The following is a 25,324-nucleotide window of genomic DNA, read 5'->3' as shown; positions in this document are numbered from 1 at the left end:
TCATATTAAATCCTACTTAGTGGCGATAGAAGCGGCAAAACGGCAACATTTTTCCGCTCTTATCGTGTCCACAGATAACCGCCCAGCCACCCTGTTTAGGGTGACCCGCTCCTTACTTAACCAAGGAACCGGGGAAGACCCCTTGCAGGGTAGGGCTGAAGAATTTGTTCAGTATCTGCAGGATAAAATCGCTCAGATCCTACCTGTCGGATCGGTCACAGTTTGTGTTGACTGGAGGGCAGAGATCAACCCCCAGGCACGTCACTTGTGGGGTGCCCCAGGGGTCGGTCCTCTCACCCCTCCTGTTCAACATATACATGAAACCGCTGGGCGAGATCATCCGTGGTTTTGGGGTACGGTATCATCAATATGCTGATGATACCCAACTTTTCATCTCTACCCCAAACCACCCAAACGATGCCCTCGACGTGATGTCCCGATGCCTGGAGGCTGTGCGGATCTGGATGGGGAGGAACAGGCTCAAGCTCAATCCCTCCAAGACTGAGTGGCTGTGGTTTCCGTCATCCCGATGTGTACATCTTGTTCCATCTTTGATGATAGGGGGAGAAATTTTAGCCCCCTCAGAGAAGGCTCACAATCTGGGAGTCCTCCTGGATACGCGGCTTAGTTTAGAAGAACACCTGATGGCCGTGACCAGGGGGGCCTTTTACCAGGTTTGCCTGGTACGTCAGTTGCGCCCCTTCCTGGATTGGGATGCTCTGTGCACAGTAACTCATGCCCTTGTCCTTTCTCGCCTGGACTACTGCAACGCTCTCTACATGGGGCTGCCCTTGAAGAGCACCCGGAGGCTTCAGCTGGTCCAGAATGCGGCCGCGCGGGTTGTCATGGGAATACCTAGGTGCTCCCATGTTACGCCCCTTTTAGGCGGCCTCCAGTTGTTTTCCGGGTGCAATTCAAGGTATTAATTATGACCTTTAAAGCGCTCCATGGCTTAGGCCCAGGGTTCCTGCGAGACCACCTACTGCCACCAGTAGCCTCCCACCGTCCAGTACGATCCCACAGAGTTGGCCTCCTCAGGGTGCCGTCGGCCAGACAGTGTCAGCTGGTGACCCCCAGTCCTTCTCTGTGGGAGTGCCTTCCCTCTGGAATGAGCTGCCCCCGGAGCTACACATAATCCTTGACCTCCGGTCCTTCCGACACGCCCTAAAAAGTTGGCTTTTCCAGCAAGCCGGCCTGGCCTGTTAATTTTAACTCATTTTTTAAATGTATTGTCCTATAAATTGGGTTTGTTTTTTTGGATACGTATTTAATTTCTTTTTAACTTTCGGGATGTGTGTTTTTTAATGTTGTATGGCGCCCTGAGTCCTTTGGGAGAAGGGCGGCATATAAATCCAATAAAACAAACAAACAAATTGCTTGGAATCAGGCAGTATTCAAGTTTAATACATTGTTATTAAAGGTTCTCCTTGATTAATAACCATAAGTGAGCCTGCAATTTGGTTGTACATTATAAGGGTTGTAAAGTAGGTCACCACATGATTATGCCCAATTTTATTATCTTTTTTTTTTTTTTTTTTGTGGTGGTGGTTAAGCAGATGCTGCATTTGTTAAACAAACCCACTGTTTGTCATTGGGTGCTTTTTGGCAGAAATTGGAAATAAAAGATTTCTGTCAAAAATGTCAAAAATAATAGTCACATGACTGTGGGATGCTGCAAACAGCCAAAATAAGGACCAGTTGCTGAGCACCCATAATACAAGCACATGACCTTAGGGGAAGGAAGGATATCAGAACATCAAATCTGGGTTATAAGTCCCTTTTGGAATCTCATAATTTCAAATGATAAATTTCAAACAGTTCATCATAAATCAACTCGTATTTTTAAAGTCTGCTTTTGATGGTAAATATTAATTAAAGAAAAAGGATGCATTAATATGACATATGTAAATATAATATGGACAAAACTGTGAACTATATGGCTTTAGAGCCCAAAATAAATCCTGTACAATTGTAGTCAGATTGCTCCAGAAAGCACTCAAAAGGGATATGGAGACTATAGCAGTTTCTATGTTCTTTGTCAACTAGCACTATTTAGAGGTGGAGTAATTCCATACATATACATGAATACATATATTCATCTCTCAGACTGACAGCCATACATCTGTATATTTTTATCTCACTTTCAAATTCTATAATATCTCAACGGTATGTCATGTTTAAAGATGCTTCCAGATGGACAAATATTTTAATTAAAATATTTTTGTGCTAAGCTATACTTGTAAGCAGACATTCACTAATTCATGTTTGAAAATCCAAAAAGATGCAAGTTTGAAAGATGGAAAATGCATAGCAAAACCTCCTCTTGAAGCATACTTAATGCATACTATATATTATACTGTTCTATTTCTATATAATTCTGTACATGCTATATAATAGAAATATAAGGCAGAAATTAGTATTAGTATAGGAATAAGCTACGTGAATGCAGCTTTTTGGTACATGATTACCATGTTCATATGCAGCAAAAGTTTTTATCTGTGAAATATAGTTAATTCTTGTATTTAATTTATTATTATGAAATTGTCCCTGTTATTTTTTAGAGTATGACTGTTAGTATGTTGTATGAGTACACTATAGTGTAAATGCAAGAACATTGTACAATGTTTGTCTAATTGATAAAAAACAGATGAATCAGATTTTTCAGGGGCTTATTTTCATATTTCAATGAACATTCCCTTGCTCTTATTTTTGGAAGTCATTAATGAAGGCTATGTTCTGTGGATCCAATGGCTTATATTAACATTTCTGGTTGTTATTTTTAATACTAATCCTTGACTTTATAACCACAACTGAGGTGCAAATTTTAGTTGTAAGTTGACATGGCTGCTTCCCTCAGTGACTGCAATTCTGACACTCCGAGGTTGTGATCATGCAGGTCATTAAGTGGAGAACTGGGTGCCTCGGGGTGGGCCAGTGCCATTAACAATCTCAACCAATCATCCCTGGTGCCACTTCTGACATTCACAAATGTCGCATCATACCATTCACCCAGCACTCTTGGGGATCTGCTGCACACTTCTTATCTTCAGGCATTTCTTTCCTGCTGTCGATGGGTTCTTGCAGCCCACAAGACGCAGCTGCTGGTTCCACACAAGCCTTGTTTCCCAGAGCCTTTTTGTGTGGAGATTCCAAATTCTTTGGAGTTCTTTTATGGAAGCTCCGGCTTCCTAAGTTGTGCAAGGCTTCCGAAAACTCCAGAAATTGTAACTTTGGAAGGCTTTGGAGACTCCATGAGAGTTGACACAAAATTTCTGAAAGCTTCCTAAGGCTCCAGAAGCCCAACACAACTTCGGAAGGCTTCAACTTGTGCCTTTTGAAAGCTCTGTGTAAACTCCAAAACCTTCTGAAGTTGTGTGGAAGTTCAGAAAGCTCTGAAACCCTGACAGAACCTCAGAGGCTCTGGAACCCTGGCATGACTTGAAAGGCTTCAGAGGCTCCACAAAAGTTTGCATGCAACCACCAAAGGCTTCCCAAATCATGTGAGGCTTCCAAAGCCTGCTGAAGTTGCACTGGGATTCTAAAGTTTTCAGAGGCTGCATGCAAACGCTGTGGAATTTCTAAAGGCTTCAGAAGCACAAACTGTTTCTGGGAAAGAAGGTCTAGTATGAGGAGGAGCTGCCTCTAATGAGTTGCACAAGGTGGCATCTGTGGATGGCAGTATCAGCACTAAGAGTGAAGCAGAGGGTTGTGGCAATGGGAGTTGGCTGAGACTGCAGAAGGCCCTAAACCTGATGCTGCTGTTGAACACTGGTCTGCAGAGCAGCCTAGATGGGGGGAAGATAGGCAGGCTAGGGAAGCACACACCCCCAACAGTCATAAGAGTGTGCATGCTCACAAGTGCCCAAATTTTGATAATGTGACCATTGGGTGCTTCAATGGTCGTTAGGCAGTGGCTGTAATTCCTCTGGTTCAGCATTGTCTTAATTTCAAAGTCGCTGAATGAATTATCATAAATCAAAGCCCCTACCTAGACTTGACTGCACCACATATTAGTGCAGATTTTGGGGATTCTGGTTTTCAGGTTAAATGGTCCTTTTCAAAAGGCAAATCTTCTGGACTAGAAGGCCTGACTAGAGTACAGGTAATCCCTGAGGTACAAATGTTCCCTTAGTGAACATTCAAATTTACGCAATGAACGCCCCCTAGCATTTACGAACAAGTCCCAAAACTATGAATATTGCAGCACCACGGCAGTTGTTCGCTCTTATGAATGACTGCAGCAGTGGTGGATTTAAAAAAAATGTAGAACCTATTCTGTAGGTTTGGTCTGTTTTGTGGGAGTGGCTCCATGGTCATGTAACCAGGTGGGCATGGCCAACTTGGAAAATGTGGTGAAACTCACTTAACCACACTCTTGCTTAGCAACCAAAATTTTGGGCTCAATTGTGGTCATACATTCTCTTTCTTTCTTTCTTTCTTTCTTTCTTTCATCTCTCTCTCCCACTTCCTTTTTCTTTCCTTTCTTTTTTCTTTCTTCCTTTCTCTCTATTTCTCTCTCTCTTTCTGTCTCTCTCTCTCTGTGTCTGTCTGTCTCTCCTTCCCTCCCTCTCTGTCTCTCTCTGTCATTCTCTCTCTATGTCTGTCTGTCTGTCTCTCTGTATCTCTCTGTCTCTCTCTCTCCTCCCTCCTCCATCTGTCACTCTATATGTGTATGTATGTCTGTCTGTCTCTCACTCACTCTCTGTGTCTGTCTGTCTCTGTCTCTCTCCCCTCCCTTCCTCTCTGTCTGTCACTCTGTGTATATGTCTGTGTGTGTGTGTGTTTGTCTCTCTCTCTCACTCACTCACTCTCTGTGTGTGTCTCTCTCTGTGTGTCTCTGCCTGTCTGTCCATCTCTTCCTCCCAACCCGCGTATGGGCTCCAGAGCAGTGGAGCCTCATCCTTCTTTTTAACCAGGCGGCTATCTTTTTTTTAACCAGGTGACCTTTCCTAAGACATAAAAAAGAACTTTAATTGCAGGCTCAACAAAAGACTAGCCTAAGCAAAGGAGGAGGCAGAGAGCTGGGTGGAGGAAGGGGGAAACTACTGCTACTCGTGGAGCTGCGTTGCCCTGCTGGGTTCGGGGACTTCTGCCCCTCGTGCCATGCTTTGCAGCCACCGGAGCCCTGTACTGACCTCTTTAGGCAACCTGGTTTTGGAGGGGGAGGGATTCCTCCCAGCACCGCAAAGAGGTCTGTGCAGGGAATCAGTGGGGGGAGGGACACCCTGGAATGCCCCCGTGCTTTGCTGGCGGCCACGCCTCCTAGGAAAGTTCGGGGAGGTCTTAGGAGGCCGGCCATGCCACACAAGCTACTGCCCATGAGCGGCGATGGAACGGGCGGGGGAAGTGAGCGAGGGGGGCGGGGCAGGCGTTCCGTGATGAACCTCTTCTAACCAGTTCGGTAGATTTTTGGAACCCTCTCTACCGAAGAGGTTAGAACCGGCAGAAACCCACCCCTGGCAGAAGCTCTGCAACATCCACCCTGCCTATTCCCTCCCTCCCCCCGCACCAGGTCTCCATAAGCACTAGGCCTGTGGCTAATCACCTTTCGAAGATCTAGAGAGCCTTCACTTTCTTGGCCTTTGGTGTGTAAGCAGAGAATAGAGGCCTAAACTACCGCAAGATCATGCTAGATCAGTAGTGCAAGAACTCAAGCTCTTGTGTAATCTCACTACTTTAGGCCTCCATTCTCTGCAAACAGAGGCCTGGATGAGAGCTGCAGCAAAAGGCTTTGCAAATGGCGGGAAGGCCTGAAACATCGAAACTTTCCCTCCGTTTGCAAAACCTTTTGCCATCTTTGCAAAAAGCCTTTGCTGCCAAGAACGCAGCCCTCGGAGGGAGCATGCATTGCTCCGGAGCTCTGTTTTTGCCAGGAAAGGCCTTTTCTCAAAGCCTCTGCTGAAGAGAAGCTCCATTTTCAAGCACCCCATTTCCATGCAGACAAAGTTTGCAGTTTCCATCAGGGCGACAGATGTTTGAGCAACCCTAGGGCAGTTGGAAATGGAGCAATGCACTCCATTTCCAATCCTCCCAGGGCCACTCAAACACTTGTTGCCCTGATGGAGACTGCAAACGTATATCTGCATGGAAAGGGGGCACTTTTTCTCTGCTTTCAGTGCCCTATTTCCATACAGACAAAGTTTCCAGTCTCTGTCAGGGCGACAAGTATTTGAGCAGCCTTGGGGTGTGTATGTTGGAAACAGAGAGAATTGCCACCACCACCCCCGGGCCAGTCAAACGCTTTTCACTCAGCCGAACATTGGAAACTTCTGGGGTTCATGGTCTTGCGCGAGTTCATGCACCCATCTGCTTTTGCAGCGAATGGATGCCTGACGTCCCGTGGGATCAGGACACCCAGAAGGTTCCGGTCTCCGTGGGAAAAGTGGTTGCACACTAATGAGGGGCTTGGAGCAATGCAACTTCGCTGCCCCAAAGCCTCACTTCATGCAAACACTTCTCCACACGGAGCCTGGAAGCCTTTGGAGGAGACTCACTGAGACTGCCCGCCACTCCAGAAGTGGCAGGCCGGGTCGGTGATCAGAGAATCCGAGCATGGCACACTTGTCCTGTTACATCTGCTCTCACCAGGAGCAGGCGAAGAAACAGAAACGCTGGAGAGGAGACAGATCTTCACAAGGTAAGTAATCTGGCGCAGCAGGTTGGAGTGGGGAGAAGCAATTGTGGGGAGCATGAGGTATTTCAGTGGGTTGGGGAGACCTTGGTTGGTCAGAAGCAGGTGCCTGTTCCACATCACTAGGCCTCTCCAGGCCCTTCCCCATTCTGAAATATCACATATGCACTTAATAAACTACATTTGATTATCGGATGCATGAGTGAAAGGAGAGAGTGATCACGTTCAAAGTACGAGATTCACCACCACAAATCCTCGGGTTGAGAATGGAATGGGCAGGCTCCATTACATTCGTAACTCAAGGACTACCTGTATTCTATTTTATGCTATTTTTTGTACAAAATGATAATCTTTTTGCTGCCGAATACATTCCCTTATTTAGATTTAATGGACTTTTGGTTGATAAAAATCTGCCAATTTTGCTGCAAAAATCTGACAGGTGGAAAGAAAAGTGTGTTCTCTTTTTACTGTTACTCATTATTAACATCTAAAGCTGCTTTTTCCTTGTATTCTCATCTTTTGAAACAATCCTGCCTTTTCTCTCCTTTTCCCTACTCGTCTCCTCCTCTGCCGTAATAATTAATTCTGCATACATAGGCAATCCCTCTCTCAAGATCTTTCATCAAGCATCTGATGAAGTAACCTAGAAGCACAAAAAGCTTGTGATGATACTAGTGTTTCTACTAGATATTAGTGTTTCAGATGCCATATGATTCTTGATTGTTGTTTTAAAAATAGTTTTTATTAAACATATTTACCTTTAAAAACAGAAAAAACAAGACCAACATATGGTTTTTTTTTTTTTTACTGCAACAAAAAATCTGGCTACCCCTTTCTTGGAACACACTGACTCAATTACCATCCCTCTTTATTTCCTGACTCCCACAATTTCCTGCCAGTTCTGTCTCCTTTTGAGTTGCTTGAAGTTGTGCTAAATGACATTCCATTTGGTTTTCTTCACATTCTTTTCCCCTTCCCCCACAACCTCGTATTGAGTTACTGTGGTAAAACACTGCAATGTTTAATATTTCTGCAAAGTATCTGCACTTGACAGAGTGAAAGAGAGACTCCATAAGTTTCACGGAACCATTCACGTTCTAGAACAATTATTTCTCACTGCTTGTAGTGACATCTTTATTTCTCTGGGGAGGGGCTCCTCTGCTTCTGCTCCTCCCTTCTTTTAACTTTAGGGACAGAGCTTTAAAATCCTTTCCCTGAGTTATAATAATAATTTTCTGTGAGGTTTTTTTTTACTCTTATGATCTATAAGGACCAAATTCATTCTTTAATGTCTCTTTTATCAGAAAACATTCCTGTCTGAAAATATGTACATTTTTTAGCACTACTACTCTTTGCTTTGCCTAAAACATAATGCAGATTAGATCATCAAACTGGAAGAATGAAAAATATGGGAATATTTAAATTTTGCCTTTGATAACTGACTTTTCCTCAAATGTGTCAGCAAGCAGATGGAATGCCTATTTAGCTGCCTCTGTCACTTGTTTTTTTTCCATCATCATGTGGCTCTTTTTGATTGCCAGATGGCTCCAAACTCCTTTGTATCCATTTCTTTCAGGAGATGCCTAAACTGTATTCCCTGAACAATATATTTCTAAAGGCAATGTCAACTTGAGATAAGATTGGGGGATGTGAATGTACACAAATACATTGACAACTTGTCACTTTATCACTTTTATTTAATTGAATTTAATGTAATTTAATTTAATGTAATTTAATTGAAATTACAAACTAGAAGCTTGATCCATCATTCCTTGTACAATTACATCATTTATGTGATGTTCCACATGAGGCTGCATCAGCAAAAATACTAAGTGTGAGTATACACACATGTAAATCTAAGGCTAAACCTAGCTTTCAAAATATCTATCCTACATACACTACCCCCTTTGCTTAAATAATGGGAAATGAGCAGTTGCATTGTATATGCCTTTTAATTCCAGTGCTGTAAAACTGTACTTCATAATCAGTGTTGGAACCATCTGTAATTGAGGCCTGTCTCTTTTTACTAACCATGCCATAGACTTTCTGATGAAATTGGAAAAAGGAAGGTTGTGGCAATTTCTCTGCATTTTTGTTTTCTGTTCTTGAAGGCATTAATGAAGGCCAGCAGGTGGCAGTACAAACAATGGATTCAGTCTACCTAAAACTGGAGCAGATGTTCTAATGTGATTTTATAGGTTTATGTTTTGTCAGGAGCTGTTACTATGGAAACCGGATTTTGCAAGCTCCTCATGAAGTTGCAATTAACACATTCAGTGCCAGGCTGATGAGAGTTGGGGAAGGCAAACATTCAAATGGAATAGAAAATATTGTAGTCACCAGGGACTTTTCTTTTAAATGTATACTTGTAGAGTCTGTGTTAAAGAGCTTGTATAATTTTATTTAAAAAAATTTTTTAAAACACATACCAATAGTTCTTATCACATTTACTTCTCTGCCTTCTAGGATAGTGCTGGCTTTCTTGCTCCTGTTGAAAGAGATGCCAACTTTTGGTTTAATCCATTTGTTCTTTTTCTTATGCCTGTGTTTAAGTAAATACTTGGTAGTATGGTTGTCTCCAAAGAGTCTCAGCTTCTTGTCTAACAGAAGGCAACATTGGCAAAACATAGTGTTCATCACTGGAGCAATGTAGGTGCTCTTTCTCTTCCTTGTTTTTGAGACGAGAAATATGCTTGTTGCTAAGGAAACAACATTAACTGGCCTGTTTCAGCCAGTCTGCTTAATACTCTGACTGTTGTATAGAGTGAAAAGTAGATCAGTGGAAAATGCATAGCTCTAAACCCTTAGGGTACTAATGATTTCAAGGCATCAGAGTAATATCATGGTTCTATTATTAAAGCAGAAAGTCTGTGACATATAAAGGAAGAGGTAAAATGTTATAAGGAATTTCTCTTTGTTTTATATCCAAATTGGCAATTGTGTGTTTATAAAACAACTACATTGATTGAAGGAAAAATGCTTCAGAAACTTCCAGGAAGAATTTTTTTTTAAATCATCTTTAAATGCTCCATTGTGCAATCTCATTTTATAAAAGGCTTCTCCCAATTTAAGACAAAGGAAGATATCTTGAGAAGCACTTTTGTGTATTGTTGTCTTCACATAGTATATTTTCACACATGCCCAGCTCTTCTTTGTTTTTATCAAGAAATATTTTAATGACAATTTTATTCTCTTTTCTATAGTACACATTCCAAAATACCCATAATTTTGAGTCTGTAACGCTACTTCTTAGATGGAGGTGCCAATGAAAATTAACAAGAAATCTCTTATTTTGTGTTCTTGCAGAAGGAGATGAGACAGGAGTTATGGACAGCCTACTAGAAGCCTTACAGTCAGGCGCAGCCTTCCGTAGAAAAAGAGGACCACGCCAAGGTATGGTTTTGCTTAAATGTCTTCAAAGCAAGTGTGAAAAAATCATTTTTCTTAGCACAAGTGCAAAGTAACTCTAAGTTTTGGGGTGTGGAAGACAGAATTGAATAGAAAAAAATTTATACTTGCCTTTTGAAGATAACAAAGCTTTGACCTCTCTACCATGTAGTTCATACATATAATATATAATATAATGTAGAATATAGTTATTGGATCAATTAGTCAAATCTTGTTTATCCATAAAATTCAGTATCAATCATTGGATCAAAATAGCAGGTGTAGAGATAAAATTAAGAAAGCCCATGTGTCAACAGTCTGACTAGCGAACGCAAGAAAAATACTCAGGAACATTTAAATCCCAAAAGCAAAACACCATTTCGGCACTGAAGAATCAAAACCAACTCTGGTTTTTCCTGTGCAATGCACAGGTTGGTCACATTGTCCAATTACAAATTGTCCGTTTGTTTGCTTCACCCTGATGGATCTGCAAGGGGTTCTCGAAGCTGACCCAAAGCTCCCCCAAAGCTCCCCCATGAAGGCATCAACATTCTTCAACTCTGCAGCTCCCTCATTGTGGAAGAACTCCACCCAGTCCACAGTCTCCCCCTCCAGGCTCATGGTGATGCCATTTGTGCATGTGACGTCATCCCGATAGTCAGTCCATGTAGGTCCACACTTGGTGTAGGAAGTAGCCTAATTTCTCTGACCTCCTGTTGAATGTCACTGTCAAGGGAGAGGCTTTCAGTTGGCCCGGACCAGCACATAACCTGGTGACATCCCGATTACCTGTGGAATTGCTTGTGCCTGCAGTCCTGTGGCACTCTTAGGCACTCAAGGTTGCCTAGGGAGGGATGGTTGTCACTTGGGGATTCTTAGTTCTCCAAGTTGCCGGTCACTTCATCACGGGTTGGGATCAGGATGGTGAGAGGCCCACGGAGCTTTGGGCTTGGCTGGTTCTAGGTCCTGAAGCTAGTGTTGCTTGGTAAGTTGACACTGCTCTGCACACTTCCATCCCAATGAACCTCTTTCTCAGTTGTTCCATCGAAGGGTTGCGGCATACCGTCAGGTACTTCCAGGCCACCAGTTCCTCCAAACCACAGCTCTCTTGGCTTTCAATTTCCATCCCCAGGTGACAACCACCCCTGGTGGAATCAGGGAATTCCACCTCGTTGGCCTTTCCCACTTTACCCCACCACAGTTCCTTCAGTTAGAGGAGGAGCCTCCTAGTTACAGCTTCTTCCTCTCATAGTGGTGGCTGCTTCGTTTTCACCACTCATCTTTTGGATCGAGTTATGGCCATTTGTGCTCCAGAGTCCCCACCGGTGCTTCTTTTGAAGCGGCTATCCTAGCCTTTGATGCAATTTCCACTTTCTGCTCTGCACTAGACATTGTCCTTTTTTTCTCCCCTCACAGCACTCTTGGACTGGTTGGTGACAGTACCCAATTATCTGTTTGTTTTGAGAAATGTTCACTTCTCTGTCGGATACCTGTATGGCCATCCTGGAAACTGTAAGGGGCCGGCCAGTGTCACTTTAGCCTGGACCACACCATCCCGGCATGCGTGTGCACACACAGGCCCAGTTCTCCATCGCTGCATACAGAGCAACTAAAGTAGTCTGTGGGACTATGGTAAAAAAAAAATAGTTCAGACCTTCCAACCGCACGAGATTATTATTATTATTTTTTTTTGTGAGAAGTTGGAAGGTCTGAATTATTTTTTTAGTCCCACAGACTACTTTAGTTGTTTTGCACGTGGTGGCGAAAGAAGCTGGAAAGATTAGTGAAGTGATGTGGCTGCCCTGGGTAGCAGAGGGGGGAGGGGGAGGGTTTGGCCTGGCTGCAGGGCCTGGCCCTGCAGTGCTTCCTTGCTCAGTTGAATGCTTTGTTTAGTCTTCAAACAGTAAGGCTGGCACACACAAGCAAGAAGCGCACCAGGGCTATGGACAGCACTGGTTCCTGCACCCAGCCGATTTCTATTCCATGGCCAACCTTACTGTTCATTAGCTCCCTTGTTAATACATTCCTGGCCTGATTGTACAAGATCCTATTTCCTTTCCTGTAGGCCTTCTTTTTGGCATGACAAAGCTGCTTGAGTTTAGCTGTAAACCAAGACTTGTTATACTAACACAAGCTCTTTGTAGGCACACATGTCCTCACAAAAGCTAGTATCAGTAAATTCATCCAACTCTGCTGAAGCAGCTACAAAACCACTCCACTCTGCAATCAAAGCAAGCCTGTATCCCTCACTTTGTTTCCTCAGTCCAACACTTCACTGTTCTTACAATTTTTTTGTAAGAGCTTTGCGATTTTTTTGTAAGGCTTTGCAATTTTAAATTTCTGCCTGTGGGAATGAGGTAGATCACACAATGATCAGAGAGACCTATGGCTGCATGAGGTAAAATGTGATACGCATCTTTTAACATGGTGTAGCAATGATCCAATATGTCCTTGCCTCTAATGAAACAGCTAACATGCTAGTGGACCTGGGCAACTCATGAGTTAGATTAGCTCTATTAAAATCCCCTAAAACAATAAGTACGGAATCTGGATATTTCCATTCTGTGCAGAGTATTTGGTTTGCTAGAGTCTGCATTGCACTGCTCGTGCAAGTCTGTGGTGACATATAAACTCCAGTCAAGATAGAATGAGGAAAACACTTGTGGAGCATAAGAGAGTTTACTATTGATGGATAGTGACTCAGTCCATATTGCAAAATTTCTTTAGTACTGTGACATCCTTGCACCAGTGATTATTAACAGAGAAACAAATTCCACCACCTCTTTTTTCTCTGTTTCTGTTTGTTTCTGTTTATTTGGATTTATATGCCACCCTTCTCCAAAAGTACTCAGGGCGGCATACATTAAAAAAACACACATCCCAAAAGTTAAAAAAAAATTAAATACATATCCAAAAAAACAAACCGAATTTAAAAGACAATACATTTAAAATAAGTTAAAATTAACTTTAAATTTAAAATTCTCCCCCCTCCCCCCTTTCTGTAATCTGATCCACCCTTTGAATCTTAAACCCAGAGAGTTCTACTATACTATTAAGGATACGCTCATTGAGCCATGTTTCTGTAAAGTGGAGAACTGATCTGTTAGAAAAATCAAGACTCTGATTTAGAAAGTGTAGTTCATCCATTTTATTGATTAGTGAATGTAGATTTATTAGATGAATCAATGGGAGCCGAGTCCTAACCCCTCCTCTTCCTCAGTCTCATCAGCACTCACCATGTGTCGTATTCTCCTTCATTTCCTTTGTCTGTAGCTGCTATAGAGAGCTGCTACTCCTCTGATCAGAATTTTGCTGAAACATAAAGTCTTCATGAAGTCATTTTTTTAGAGACCATCATACAATTTTAATGATCTCTTTGCATATTTTCTGATCAAAATTACATGAATAATCATAACTTCAAATATTGCAAAGGAAAATCAGTTCTAGGAAAAATGGGGTGGGGTGTGTTTGCTTTGTCCCCATTTTCTAAAGACTCCACAATCCTGGTCACAATTGTCTACTGTGTTTCACTACAGTGGAATTTTCATTATAGCTGCCGCAATCCTGTGGAGTTCTTCAGGCTACCTATCAGCAAGTATAAACTAAAGTATTTGAGAGAAAATGGCTAGTATATTAGGCAGCATTATCTTCAGTGTACACTTTTGTTTTTTAATATTTTAGCTTTTGTTTCTGTGTCATTCCAGGAAACAAAAATGTTGGCTGTGCAGTCACATCATTACTTGCTTCAGAGTTGATCAAGGAAGATGCTCTTGGTGCAAAAAAACCACGCAGAGGACTTAAAAAGGATGATGATATAGAGGTCACTGAAGAAACTCTTGATGAAACTACTTTGGGGGCAAGCAGTCGTCAAAACTAGAGCTGGGTGATACCTAGGACCAGTGCCTTTGGCATGAAACCTGTTTTACAGAGGAATTGAAACAACACTAAGTCACTTTGCATTTTTCTCTTTCACACTTATATACATGGAATGAAGAGGCAAATAATTTAATCACTTCAGCCTTTGTCATTCTAGGGCTGTTTTGCAAAATCTTTAAATTTGTAATACATGAATCTTAAATTTGCTTTCTGCCTTATTGTATCAGTATCAGAAATGCAAAGGTTTTTTCTGACTTAGTAACATGCTTGGAACAAAGGTTGGAGCTTGTGCTGTAGTTACCTACTTCCCTGCAGGCAGGATTGGGAACACATTCCCAAGAAGAAAAAATATGGCACAGAAGAGAGACTAAAGATCAGAACCTAATTTGCCCGAGTAGCTCACTATATTGATGTTGCCAAAGCAGGAATGCAGCACGCTGCCTTAATTATGACTTTTTAAATGTTTTGATTGAGCATCTGCCTACCGAGATATTTTTTTTCTCAGAAGCCTTGTCTTCTTTAGTGTTAAAAGAATGAGCTGATCCCTTCAAATATAGGAGGAAGGATTGTTGGATATCTTAGCTAGAGTTGTCTTTTTCCTTTGCACTGTATATCTTTTCTCACTTGCCTATCTTATGCTGGGAACAAAATGGCTTAGAGATCATTTTATCACTGTGGTGACAGGGTTCTGTGAAAGCATTGTGGATAATTTTTTATTTGAATTGAAATACTTTTACTGTTCTGCTCAGCTGCTCTACCCCTTTTTAACACGAACTCTTTCTCGTTAAATGGTAATATCAATGACCTATCAAGAAAGAAAGTAAGGATAGTTTGCTGTTGCTGCACCTATCCCTGCATGCTTTTGAAGTAAGATTAATAAAGTGATTTATTCAGTCTCAGAAAGGGAATTTAATCCCTCTTTAGTTTGGGTGAAAATGCTCACTGTAACTGCAAAGGAATGAAGCTGAGATTGTGTTTCTTCACTGAGTACTCTTCATGGAAGACTGATAGTAAAATTATTCATACATTTAATATTTTGTGGCAAAGTCCTTTGTATAGTATAGCACATGGTTCCAAATATGTCATGTAAGTTTTACATAAATTAAAGCTTGCTTACTTGCTTGCTTTAATGGGTAATATGTTATTAACAATGTATGGTAATTGCTATACAGTGGTGGAGGTGGACTGGAGCCCCCCCACCCCCCAGTCCCATAAGGCTACTTTGACAGTAGAACTGATTTTTTATGAAATTTGTTTAACAAGGAACTTCAGTGAAGATAAAAGAAAAATAACAAATATACCTACTGTTAAAATTGTTTGTGTATTCTCTGGTATTTCAGGGCAACCAACCACTATCTGCCAATAGACTTTCTCCCATAGCATGTAGCCAGCATGTATCCTGGCAGAAAGAGAAACTTGTAACATTGGCTGATTATAAGCATTCATGTTGGAATGAATATGATGGGTCTCAGATATATGTTATGTACATCTGAAAACTTCCAGAACAAATCATTGGATGCAGGCAGCTTTTTAATGTAATTGATGCCATTCACTAGATAAAAAAATTAAGAAATATATTTTCATACAAGTTATCTGGGATTGCCAAGTCACATGAATTCTTTGTCTACTCATTTTTACTTACCCCCTACAGATATAATATATAATCTCTCATCTTTTTTATAAATTTGAAATGTGCATTGAATGTATTTTTAAAAAACTATTCTTTAATATTTTTACATTCCATTTAAGACTAATGGGAGTTTGCATGGAAAGTTCAATATAGAGGAATGTGCTATATGGGCACTAAATAGCATACAGTACAGAGGTGGACTCCTACCTATTCGGTCCGGTTCAGTCAAATAGGTAGTAACTCCAGCGGACACGTGACCGAACCGTACCGTTTCTATCCTCTGCAGGGCCATCTAGGTTTTCTGTTCTGCACATGCACAGAACAATTTTCATTGGAAAAATGTAATTTTTCTCCTTTTTTAATGTTGTGCGCATGCGCAAACTGTTCTAAGTGCAAATGTCCTGCCCACCCTCGGATGGCTTCCGTGCCTAAGCTGCCACGTGGTGCCTGCCCTGCGCCCCAACTGAGCTGCCTGCTCTTCCTGCCTACAGGTAAGTCTCGCTATCACGCCCCGAGCTTGCTGCACACACACACACACTCACCGTCCCCACTGGGCTCGCAACCTTTCCTTCCCCCACCTCTTCCAGGATCCCACAAGCCCCATTTTGTCTCCCAGCAGGCTTTAGGCAGGCCTGCTAGGCCCAAAATAGGGCAGGGGGGGCGCCTATTTTGGCTCCCAACAGGCTTCAGCCAGGCCTGTTATGCCCAAAAGAGAGCATGGGGGTGGTCGGTGGGCCGCGCCCATTTTGGCTCCCAGCAGGCTTCAAGCAGGCCTGCTAGGCCCGAAATAGAGCAAGCCTCCCTGCAGCCCCCTGGGAGCAAAAGCGGGGGGGGGGGGGCTTCCAGAGATAAAGAAAGAAAGAAATCCTCACTGTTTGGGGATCCCCAAGTGCATGGAGCAGAGAGGTCTTCAAACTTGGGAACTTTAAGACTTGTGGACTTCAACTCCTAGAATTCAGCTCTGCTGGCTGGAGAATTCTGGGAATTGAAGTCCAAGTTGCCAAGTTTGAAGACCTCTGCTAGCTGCTAGCCTTAGGCTCAGGCTAAGCTAATCAATAGTGGAGCTCTAAGAATGCCAGATGATCAATGGGCATATTCTCAGTTTCAAAACATCTGGCTTTTCTTTCTCCTACCAAAGACAACCTGGGGTTCTTCACAGGAAGGAAGGAGGGAGGGAGAGAGAGAAAGAGAAAGGAAGGACCACAAATCTGGCACTAGATGCAGCTTCAGAGGATGCTTTGAAACAGCACAGCAATCCAGGGCTGGAAGGGACCTCAGAGGTCATCTAGTCCAACCCACTGCTCCAGCAGACCTTAAATCATCTTGGTTATGTTAGTGCCTCTAACACAGAGGAGAAATTCCCAGAAATCCCCAGGCATTGCCAACCTCTCCACCCTAAACCTAGAGCAAAAACTTCGTGCAATATTAAAAAGAATAGAAAAGGGGGCAGCTGTGTATTGTTTAATGGACTGCTAAATTGGCAAAATGGACACCTAAATTGGCCACACCCACTGAGCCACATGGCCACCAAGCCATGCCCACCCAGGCACATGGCTGCCAAGCCACTCCCAACTGGTCACATGGTTGTCAAGCCACGTCCACAGAACTGGTACTAAAAAAATTTGAAACCCACCATTGACATAGTATCTGAAAAAATCTGCAACAAGCCCTCAGGTGTTTTGGAGAATAAATCAACACCTCATCTCTGTGACTGCCCCTCAAGTCCAGGAAGACAGCTTTGTCAATCCTAATCCATCTCTTTATTAGGCTAGACATACCTACTTCCCTTAATTGTGCATCATATGGTTTAGTCTCCAGACACCTTGTTGTCTTTGTTGCTTTTCTCTACACTCTTTCTAGGATCTCAACATCTTTTTTATATCATGACATAGTACTGGACATAGTATTCCACGTGTGGTCATAGAGTGCCGTATAACATGCTACTATCACTTCCCATGATTTTGATGCTATCCCTCTGTTGATGCAACCTAGGACTGCATTGTTTTTTTAGGGGAGGGGGTGGCAGCTGAAGCACACTGCTGGTTCATACTTAAGTAGTGGTCCACTAGAAGTCCTAGGGATCTTTTTCAGTTACTATTATTTAGCCCAGAACTGCTTAGTTTTCTCACAACTGAACTGCATCTTGTCGGATAGTGCCAGTTTCTCTAGTTTGTCAAGATCCTTCTGAATCTTAAGTCTAGCTTCCAAATTGTTAGCATGATGAGTGCTCCTTCTATCCCTTCTTCTAGATCAAGGGTGTCAAACGCAAGGCCCACGGACCGGATCCGGCCTATAGGTGATTAGATCTGCCCACAGGCCTGCCCTGGAAACAGTGAAGGACCAGCCCACTGTGCCTCTGCCAGTGAAAACAGAGCTTGTGAGGTCTGTGGGTGGCTCTCCCAAGCTCCGTTTTCATTGGCAGAGGGTTGCAGGAGGCCGTCCCAGCCAAAAACGGAGCTCAGATGCCTGTTTTCACTGGCAGAGTGCTCGGGCCACCATAGGCGCCCGCTGACACAAGTGACGTCAAACTGGCCACACCCACCCCGGCCCCCCAAGGTCAAAAAACCCTCATGCAGCCCTCAATGAAATCACATTTGACACTCCTGGTCTAGACCATCTATGAAGATGTTGAAAAGTACTGGGCCCAAGACAACATTGAGATATCCGTCCTCATGCTTCCTTGTAGATGTAGCTTCATTGAGGATTATATACTTGGTCTATGTGGTCAGCCAATTGTGAATCCATCTGGTGGTGGTACTGTATATATCACATTTTTCTGAAGTCCAGTCATACTATTCTCTACATCATTTCCCTAATCCACTAATTTGACATTTTATTAAAGAAAGCAATAAGGTTTGTCATGACCCGTTTTTAACAAATTCATGCTGGCTTCTATTGTAGAGTGCTCCTGGGGGCTGGAGGGCAAAAACAGCACAAAATGGCCCATTTTTCACCAAAAAAAGGGCCCGTTTTTTGTCCAAAAAAAGGGCATGCATAGCCTTTAGGGGGTTTATAGAATGCTTCAGGGGCCTGGGGGAGGTAAAAATGAGCAGAAAATGCCCCATTTTTCACTCATTTTTGTCCTCCCAACCCCCAGCAGCACTCTGGAAGCCGACTAAAGGCTATGCACGGCCATTTTTTGCAAAGGGGGCGGGGTTTTGGGAGGCAAAAAAATGCTGTATTCAGTGTATAAGACACACCCTGATTTTCACCCTCTTTTTTGAGGGAAAAGGGTGCGTTTTATACTCTGAAAAATATGGTATGTATTATTTATCATCTCCCATCAGTGGGCATATCATTTCCTTGACTTTCTTGTTATTCCTTACATATTGAAAGAAACGTTTTTCGTTATTTTTGGCATTTTTTGCACATCTTAGTTCCTTGGTTCACCTTCCTATCACTTCATCAAGAAATATCACTGAAGAATTACCTTTTCTGCCTCACAGTTTCAAGAATATGTTGCTTATTTTAGAAAGGCAATGAATCACATAAACATATTTATTTTTCATAAATACCCAGTTCCCTGTTCAACCACAGCAGGTTTAATGGCATTTTCAAGTTACTTTTGTTTGGAGAATAAGGATGATAGTAATGTCATTTCCCCCCTCAATTAATATGCTGCCTCATGAAAGAAAATTTAGGGAAATGACTATGGAACAACATACTGCTGCTGAACTCCCTTTGGCAAACACCAAACTTGTTCTCTATTTCTAAAATGCAGTCTTCGTGTTCTTCCCTAGATAATTGTTAGGGAATTGTCAGTCCTATAAAATGGATAAGAAGCAATGGGTGGAAGCTTGTCAGAGGGAGATCCAACCTAGAAATAAGGAGAAATTTCCTGATTGTAAAAACAATGAATTATGCAGCTTCTCTCTCAGAGGTGGGGGTACTCCATCCCTGGACATTTCCAATAAAAGATTGGACTGTAATTTGTTCAAGATAGACTCAACCTGGAAGGGAAGACATAAAGACTCTTGCCTTGGGCAGGGATTTGGATGAGAAGATCCCTTCCAGCCATATGATTTTATGAAAAGAATGTATACTATATTTGAGGGATCCTTGCTGAGTAAAATTGGACTACTGCATATGACAGCTGGCAGAAAATCAGAAGAGCTTTTTCTTCCACAGCACTAGCACTTAGACTTATATACCACTTCACAGTGCTTTACATCCCTCTCTAAGCAGTTTACAGACTCAGCATATTGTCCCCAACAATCTGGGTCCTCATTTTACCCACCTCGGAAGGGTGGAAGGCTGAGTCAACTTTGAGCCAGTGAGTACAGAACTGCCAAACTGCAGACAATAGCTGTTTTAAAAGCAATGTGTGTAGGAGGACTACAGCATCAATGACTGAATTAAGCTACAGATTGCTTTCATTCCCCTCCCATTACTAACACACTTGTTATTTATGTTTTAACCTGTACACCTATGGATTCCTTCAGAATTGATTCCAAAGAAATGCTTCAGAGCATGTCAGAATGCACATATGGCAGTATACAGCAGCTTTTCATGTCTTGATTGTTGGGAGTTCTGGCATAAACTAGAAAAAGATGAGATAGACATTAAAGCCTAAGCCTCATCAAAAACATTTCTTTTGAAATCAAACCTTACATTCTGCACAGCCTAATGATGCAGAACCTTTTGAATTGTGTGTGGGGGGCTTGTGGGTGTAAATAAATAAATATGATTTTTGGATAAATTTAGGATTTGTAAAGAATTATTCTCTAAGCCTAACACAAAGAAATTCCACTTTCTGTCTATAAAAGCAGCATAGATAGAAAATAAGGGCTGTTAACAGCATTTAACTTTTATCCTGGTGCTGCTTTGCACAGTCTTTGTTTTCTCCCAAATAATTGAATGGCTAAATTTATTCTTGTAAATTAATAGGAGACCTTAGCTTGGGATATTTAACTCCTTTGTTTGATCAGGGATTGCAAATTATACATCCTTTAGTTTCCATAACTATTGTGAGACAAAAAACTTATCTCTCTTCCAGTACTGAGGTTTGGAGGTTTGCTTCTATATGCCACTCATAGAAAAATATGCAGCCTCCTCCAGAAGATACATTTCTAGAGATGCTTCTGATGTTGGAGTCACAGCTGGCTGGGAACCCAGAAAGATGGCTTCACATAGTGTGTTTCCATGCCGCTTTTCATTGTCTTCTTGACGAATAAAAAAATACATTCCCTTATGTGGAAGAAAATGCTTTGTAGTATTGGGAATCACATTTTGAGCAATCAAAATTCCTTCATGGCCTAGACATAAATGTTTTATCACATTTGAGGGAAGTCTGATCTTTCTACATATATTTTTATTTATATTAAGTAAAGTATAAGTATATTTATATACTTATTTTTCTGGCCTAAGAATTCATTTTCTTATTTCAGAAGGTGGTACATCGTGTGAAAAAAACAGCCCTCCCCTCTCCCAATCCTCACACTGAAATGCAAGCATTTGACCATGGCATTTCACCCTGAGTTGGTATAGCAAGGGCCTTTCACCCACAATAAGATGACACTAAATGGGTGGGATTCAAACAGTTTGGTTGCACCAAAAGCTTTATCATCAGTCTGCAGGGTAACTTCTGCTCCCTGGAGTTAATCTTCTAAATACTGAATATACGTTAACCATTTTGTTACATTTCCCCATGTATTTAATTCCCCACCCTCTTCATGGGTCAAGATTTTAAGATATGCTTTCTGATAGTTCTCAGGGAAAAGCAAAGCAATAAGGTAATTTCTAGTGTGTAAAAATAATTTAATTTATTGCAGATTGCCAGTCAAAAAAAAGATTTAATAAAATATTTTCTGCTACAGATTGGAAAATAGATTTAACCTCTTCAAATAATTTCACCATGATGGGGGGAAGTGTTATATATCTTACTTCCAAAGCTTATGATGTGCCACTGGAAAGTTTGCAAATTTTCTTTTTTATTTTATTTTTATTATTTTTCATAAAATAAACAAGTCTTATTTCATTGTTCTTTTCCCTTAGAGTGCATTTATGACACTGGACTCTTATGTTTTGTTGTTATATTTTATAAGAGTAAAAATATAATAAATAATAGAGGTTGTGGCAGGAATAACCTTTCCTAATTATTTTGTTCAAAATTGTTAATAAAAATATTTCCTTCCCATATTCTTTTAATTTTATTTAGTAACTTGATTTAGTTAGATATCCATATAATTCTAGATAAGAATTTTTTTGCATATAAACATACTAGATACAGAGCTGAATTACTTTAAATTCTCACTGATTACTAGAGAAGACCATAGGCCTGAACTCTTGTCAAAATGCTTACTTTACTTTACTTTATTTGGACTTTTATACCGCCCCCTCTCCCCAAAGGGACTCGGGGTGGTGTACAGTCAGATAAAACACATAAGTAAATAGAAAGTACAAACATAATTACATACTCAGTACCTAAAAGAGGAGGCTATAAGAAACTGTACATAAAGCAAAGCAGTTAAGAACAATATTTAAAATAACCCTAAAAAAATACCCAATTAAAAGTATCTGCCAGGAGGTAGAATAAGACTATAAATGGGCCAAGCCGGCTAAACGGAACAGGTGAGTCTTCAGTTTTTGTCGAAAGGAGCGGAAGTCAGTGGTGGTTCTGATATCGGGGGGGGGAGGTCATTCCAGAGGGTTGGGCCCATCACAGAGAAGGCTCTACTCCTAGGCGCCGCCCGTTGGCATTGCTTAGTGGACGGCACCCGGAGGAGTCCCTCCCTGTGAGAGCGAATTGGCTGCAGGGAAGTGTGTGGTAGGATACGATCCCGCAAGTAACTAGGTCCTGAGCCATGGAGCGCTTTAAAGATGGTAATTAACACCTTGAAACGCACCCGAAAGACCACAGGCAGCCAGTGCAGCTCGCGCAGGAGCGGTGTTACATAATAGCCCGCGCGGCTGCGTTCTGGACTAGCTGCAGTCTTCGAGCGCGTCCCAAGGGAAGCCCCATGTAGAGGGCATTGCAGTAGTCCAGCCGAGACGTCACCAGTGCATGAGTGACTGTGCGTAGGGCATCCCGGTCCAGTAGGGGGCGCAATTGGCGCACCAGGCGAACCTGGTGGAACGCCCCCCTTGCCACGGCTGCCACATGGTCATCCATTGACAGCCGGGCATCTAGGAGGATGCCCAAATTGCGCGCCCGTTCCACAGGGGGCAATTGCTCGCCCCCTATGGTCAGTGATGGAATCAACTGACTGAACCGGGGTGCCGGTAGCCACAGCCACTCAGTCTTGGAGGGGTTGAGCTTGAGTCTGTTGTCCCCCATCCAGACCCTGACGGCTTCCAAACACCGGGTCATCACTTCGACAGCCTCGTTGGGGTGGTCAGGGGTGGAAATGTACAGCTGGGTATCATCAGCGTACAGATGATACTCCACCCCAAAACCACGGATGATCTCCCCCAGCGGCTTCACATATGCGTTGAACAGAAGGGGCGAGAGGACCAACCCCTGAGGCACCCCACAAGTGAGTGGCCTCAGGGTCGACCTCTGCCCCCCTGCCAACACACATTGCGTCCGGTCGGAGAGGTAGGAGCCGAACCACCGCAGAACGGTGCCTCCAACTCCCATCCCCCCCAGCCGGCGCAATAGGATACCATGGTCGATGGTATCAAAAGCCGCTGACAGATCTAATAGGACCAGGATAGAGGAACAACCCCTATCTCTGGCCCTCCAGAGATCATCGACCAACGCGACCAAGGCCGTCTCCGTGCTGTGTCCAGGTCGGAAGCCGGACTGGCGTGGGTCTAGATATTCGGATTCCTCAAGGTGCCGTGGAAACTGCTGTGCCACCACATTCTCTACAACCTTCGCTAAAAAGGGAAGGTTGGAGACTGGACGATAATTAGCTAGCTCCATTGGGTCAAGGGAAGGCCTCTTGAGTAAGGGCCTCACCACCGCCTCTTTCAAGGCGGCAGGTAAGGACCCCTCGCCCAAAGAGGCGTTCACCAAGCCCAGTAGCCAGCCTCGTGTCACTTCCCAGGATGCCAGTACCAACCAGGAGGGACACGGGTCCGTTAAACATGTGGTCGGTCGCAGCCGTCCACGCAACCTATCCAAATCCTCGGGGGCAACAGAATCAAACTCCTCCCAGAATGGTCTCACAAGACTCACTGATGGCGGCTCCTCTGGTCCACTGAAGGGGCAAAGAAGTCACAGCTGCACTTTTACACATTTGCTATTTTGTGAGAAGGGGCTAGTATATAATTAATTAATAGCAGTAACTGAGAGGGATCTTGGAGGCTTAAAGGAACTGGCATGGCTAGGCTAGTGATGAGAAGGATCAGAGGAGACATGATAGCAGTGTTCCAATATTTATTTTTCAAGGCACCTGAAGGCCAAACAAAGAATAATAGATGTAAACTGACAAAGGAGAGATTCAACCTAGAAATAAAGAGAAATTTTCTGACAGAACAATTAACCAATGGAACAGCTTGCCTTCAGAAGTTGTGGGAGCTCCATCACTGGAGGCTTTCAAGAAGAGATTCAACTGCCATTTGTTGGAAATGGTGTAGGGTCTCTTGCTTGGATCAGGGTTTGGACAAGATGACTTACAAGGTCCCTTTCAACTCTGTTTATCTTCTAGAAATCTAGAAGATTTCTACCAATGTATCCCACAAATGCCTGAGAGTCCCACAAAAATAATTTAAAAAATCTTGACTTGGGGTACAGGTGTGCCCGCAATCATTGTGTTTTAGAGTTTTATTTTGCTACATCTTTCTACTACTAGATTTATAGTTTATTTTGTTTTTTCTTGCTTAAATGGTAAACACTGCTAACCCTGATTCTAAACATTAAACTATTGGATGTAGACAAGTAAAATTTCAAAAAAGCTTTTAAAGGGAATCCATTTATAAATGTTTTGACCTCACACCCCAAAATATCATCTGTTTGATTATATTTATATAAAAGCTTGTCCAAGTTAATGTACCATTAACACAGCTCCACAAATCCACTTCAATAATACTTAGAAGAGGAAAGGCTCTTTGATATAAGAAGTCTCTTATATCAATGCTTTTCATATATTTTATAGAATCTAAAGCTAACGTATTAAAAATCATACCATTAAAAACAATTATCAAACAACATACACAATCCATGGCAAGCAGATAGCTAAAATAAAACACAATTGTACTTTGCTTTTTATTTGGTCTTAGCCAATTGGCAAAAATACTGAATTATTCTTCAAATGACAGCATGAAAAAGTGTAAAATAAAGAATCTCCTCTACCTCTTCATGTCCCTTTGAAAATACTATTATTTTTAATGGAAAACAATATTTTCTTACTTGGAAGGACATAGGTAGATGTGAACTGTGGTGCTTCTCCACTTATTTTACCCAGAGATTTCAACACGGCATGTCAATATCAATGTTGACACTTTAATGTTATTACAACTTAGTTGCTTTTCTGCACTGAGACTTTGAAATCATCTTGTTTATTGTCAGCTCCACTGGTAGACCAGGCCAGGAAATCAATTTCTTAGGAAAAATAAAACTGCTTTTATTGAGATAATGAAGCATGATGTCATGCTTAATGATTATGTTGCTTAAAGATGGAGTTGCTAGTCCCAATTGTGATAATTAAATTAGGACATCCTCTATCTTGTTTCTCTGTACTTAAACGTTTCAGCTCCATTTAGCTAGATTACAGTTCCTGCATATTTCCGTCAAGGTCAGGTACATTTATTTCTTCTTGAATTGGGAGAGTGGCTCCAGCAGATCCCAGGGAAGACATGAGAGCCAGAGATGTCCAGAAGAGTGCAGTGATAGGAACAGCTAATATACTACATAG

The 25,324-nt window shown here is 42.2% G+C and overlaps 1 protein-coding gene across 1 annotated transcript in view; it reads left to right on the top strand.

Moving 5' to 3' along the window:
• The window catches only part of DIAPH1 (diaphanous related formin 1), a 198,551-nt gene extending 183,065 nt beyond the window's left edge, over positions 1-15,486 (top strand). Inside the window, exons 26-27 of the mRNA XM_081950412.1 lie at positions 9,938-10,024; positions 13,723-15,486. Coding sequence (XP_081806538.1) covers positions 9,938-10,024; positions 13,723-13,895 — 260 coding nt within the window. The 3' untranslated portion in view covers positions 13,896-15,486. The remainder of the gene's footprint in view (positions 1-9,937; positions 10,025-13,722) is intronic.
• The last annotated feature ends 9,838 nt before the right edge of the window (positions 15,487-25,324 follow it).

Source organism: Natrix helvetica (assembly GCF_964273705.1).
Source record: "Natrix helvetica genome assembly, chromosome: 4".
Lineage (NCBI taxonomy): Eukaryota > Metazoa > Chordata > Lepidosauria > Squamata > Natricidae > Natrix > Natrix helvetica.
This window is presented reverse-complemented; position numbering and strand designations above follow the sequence as displayed.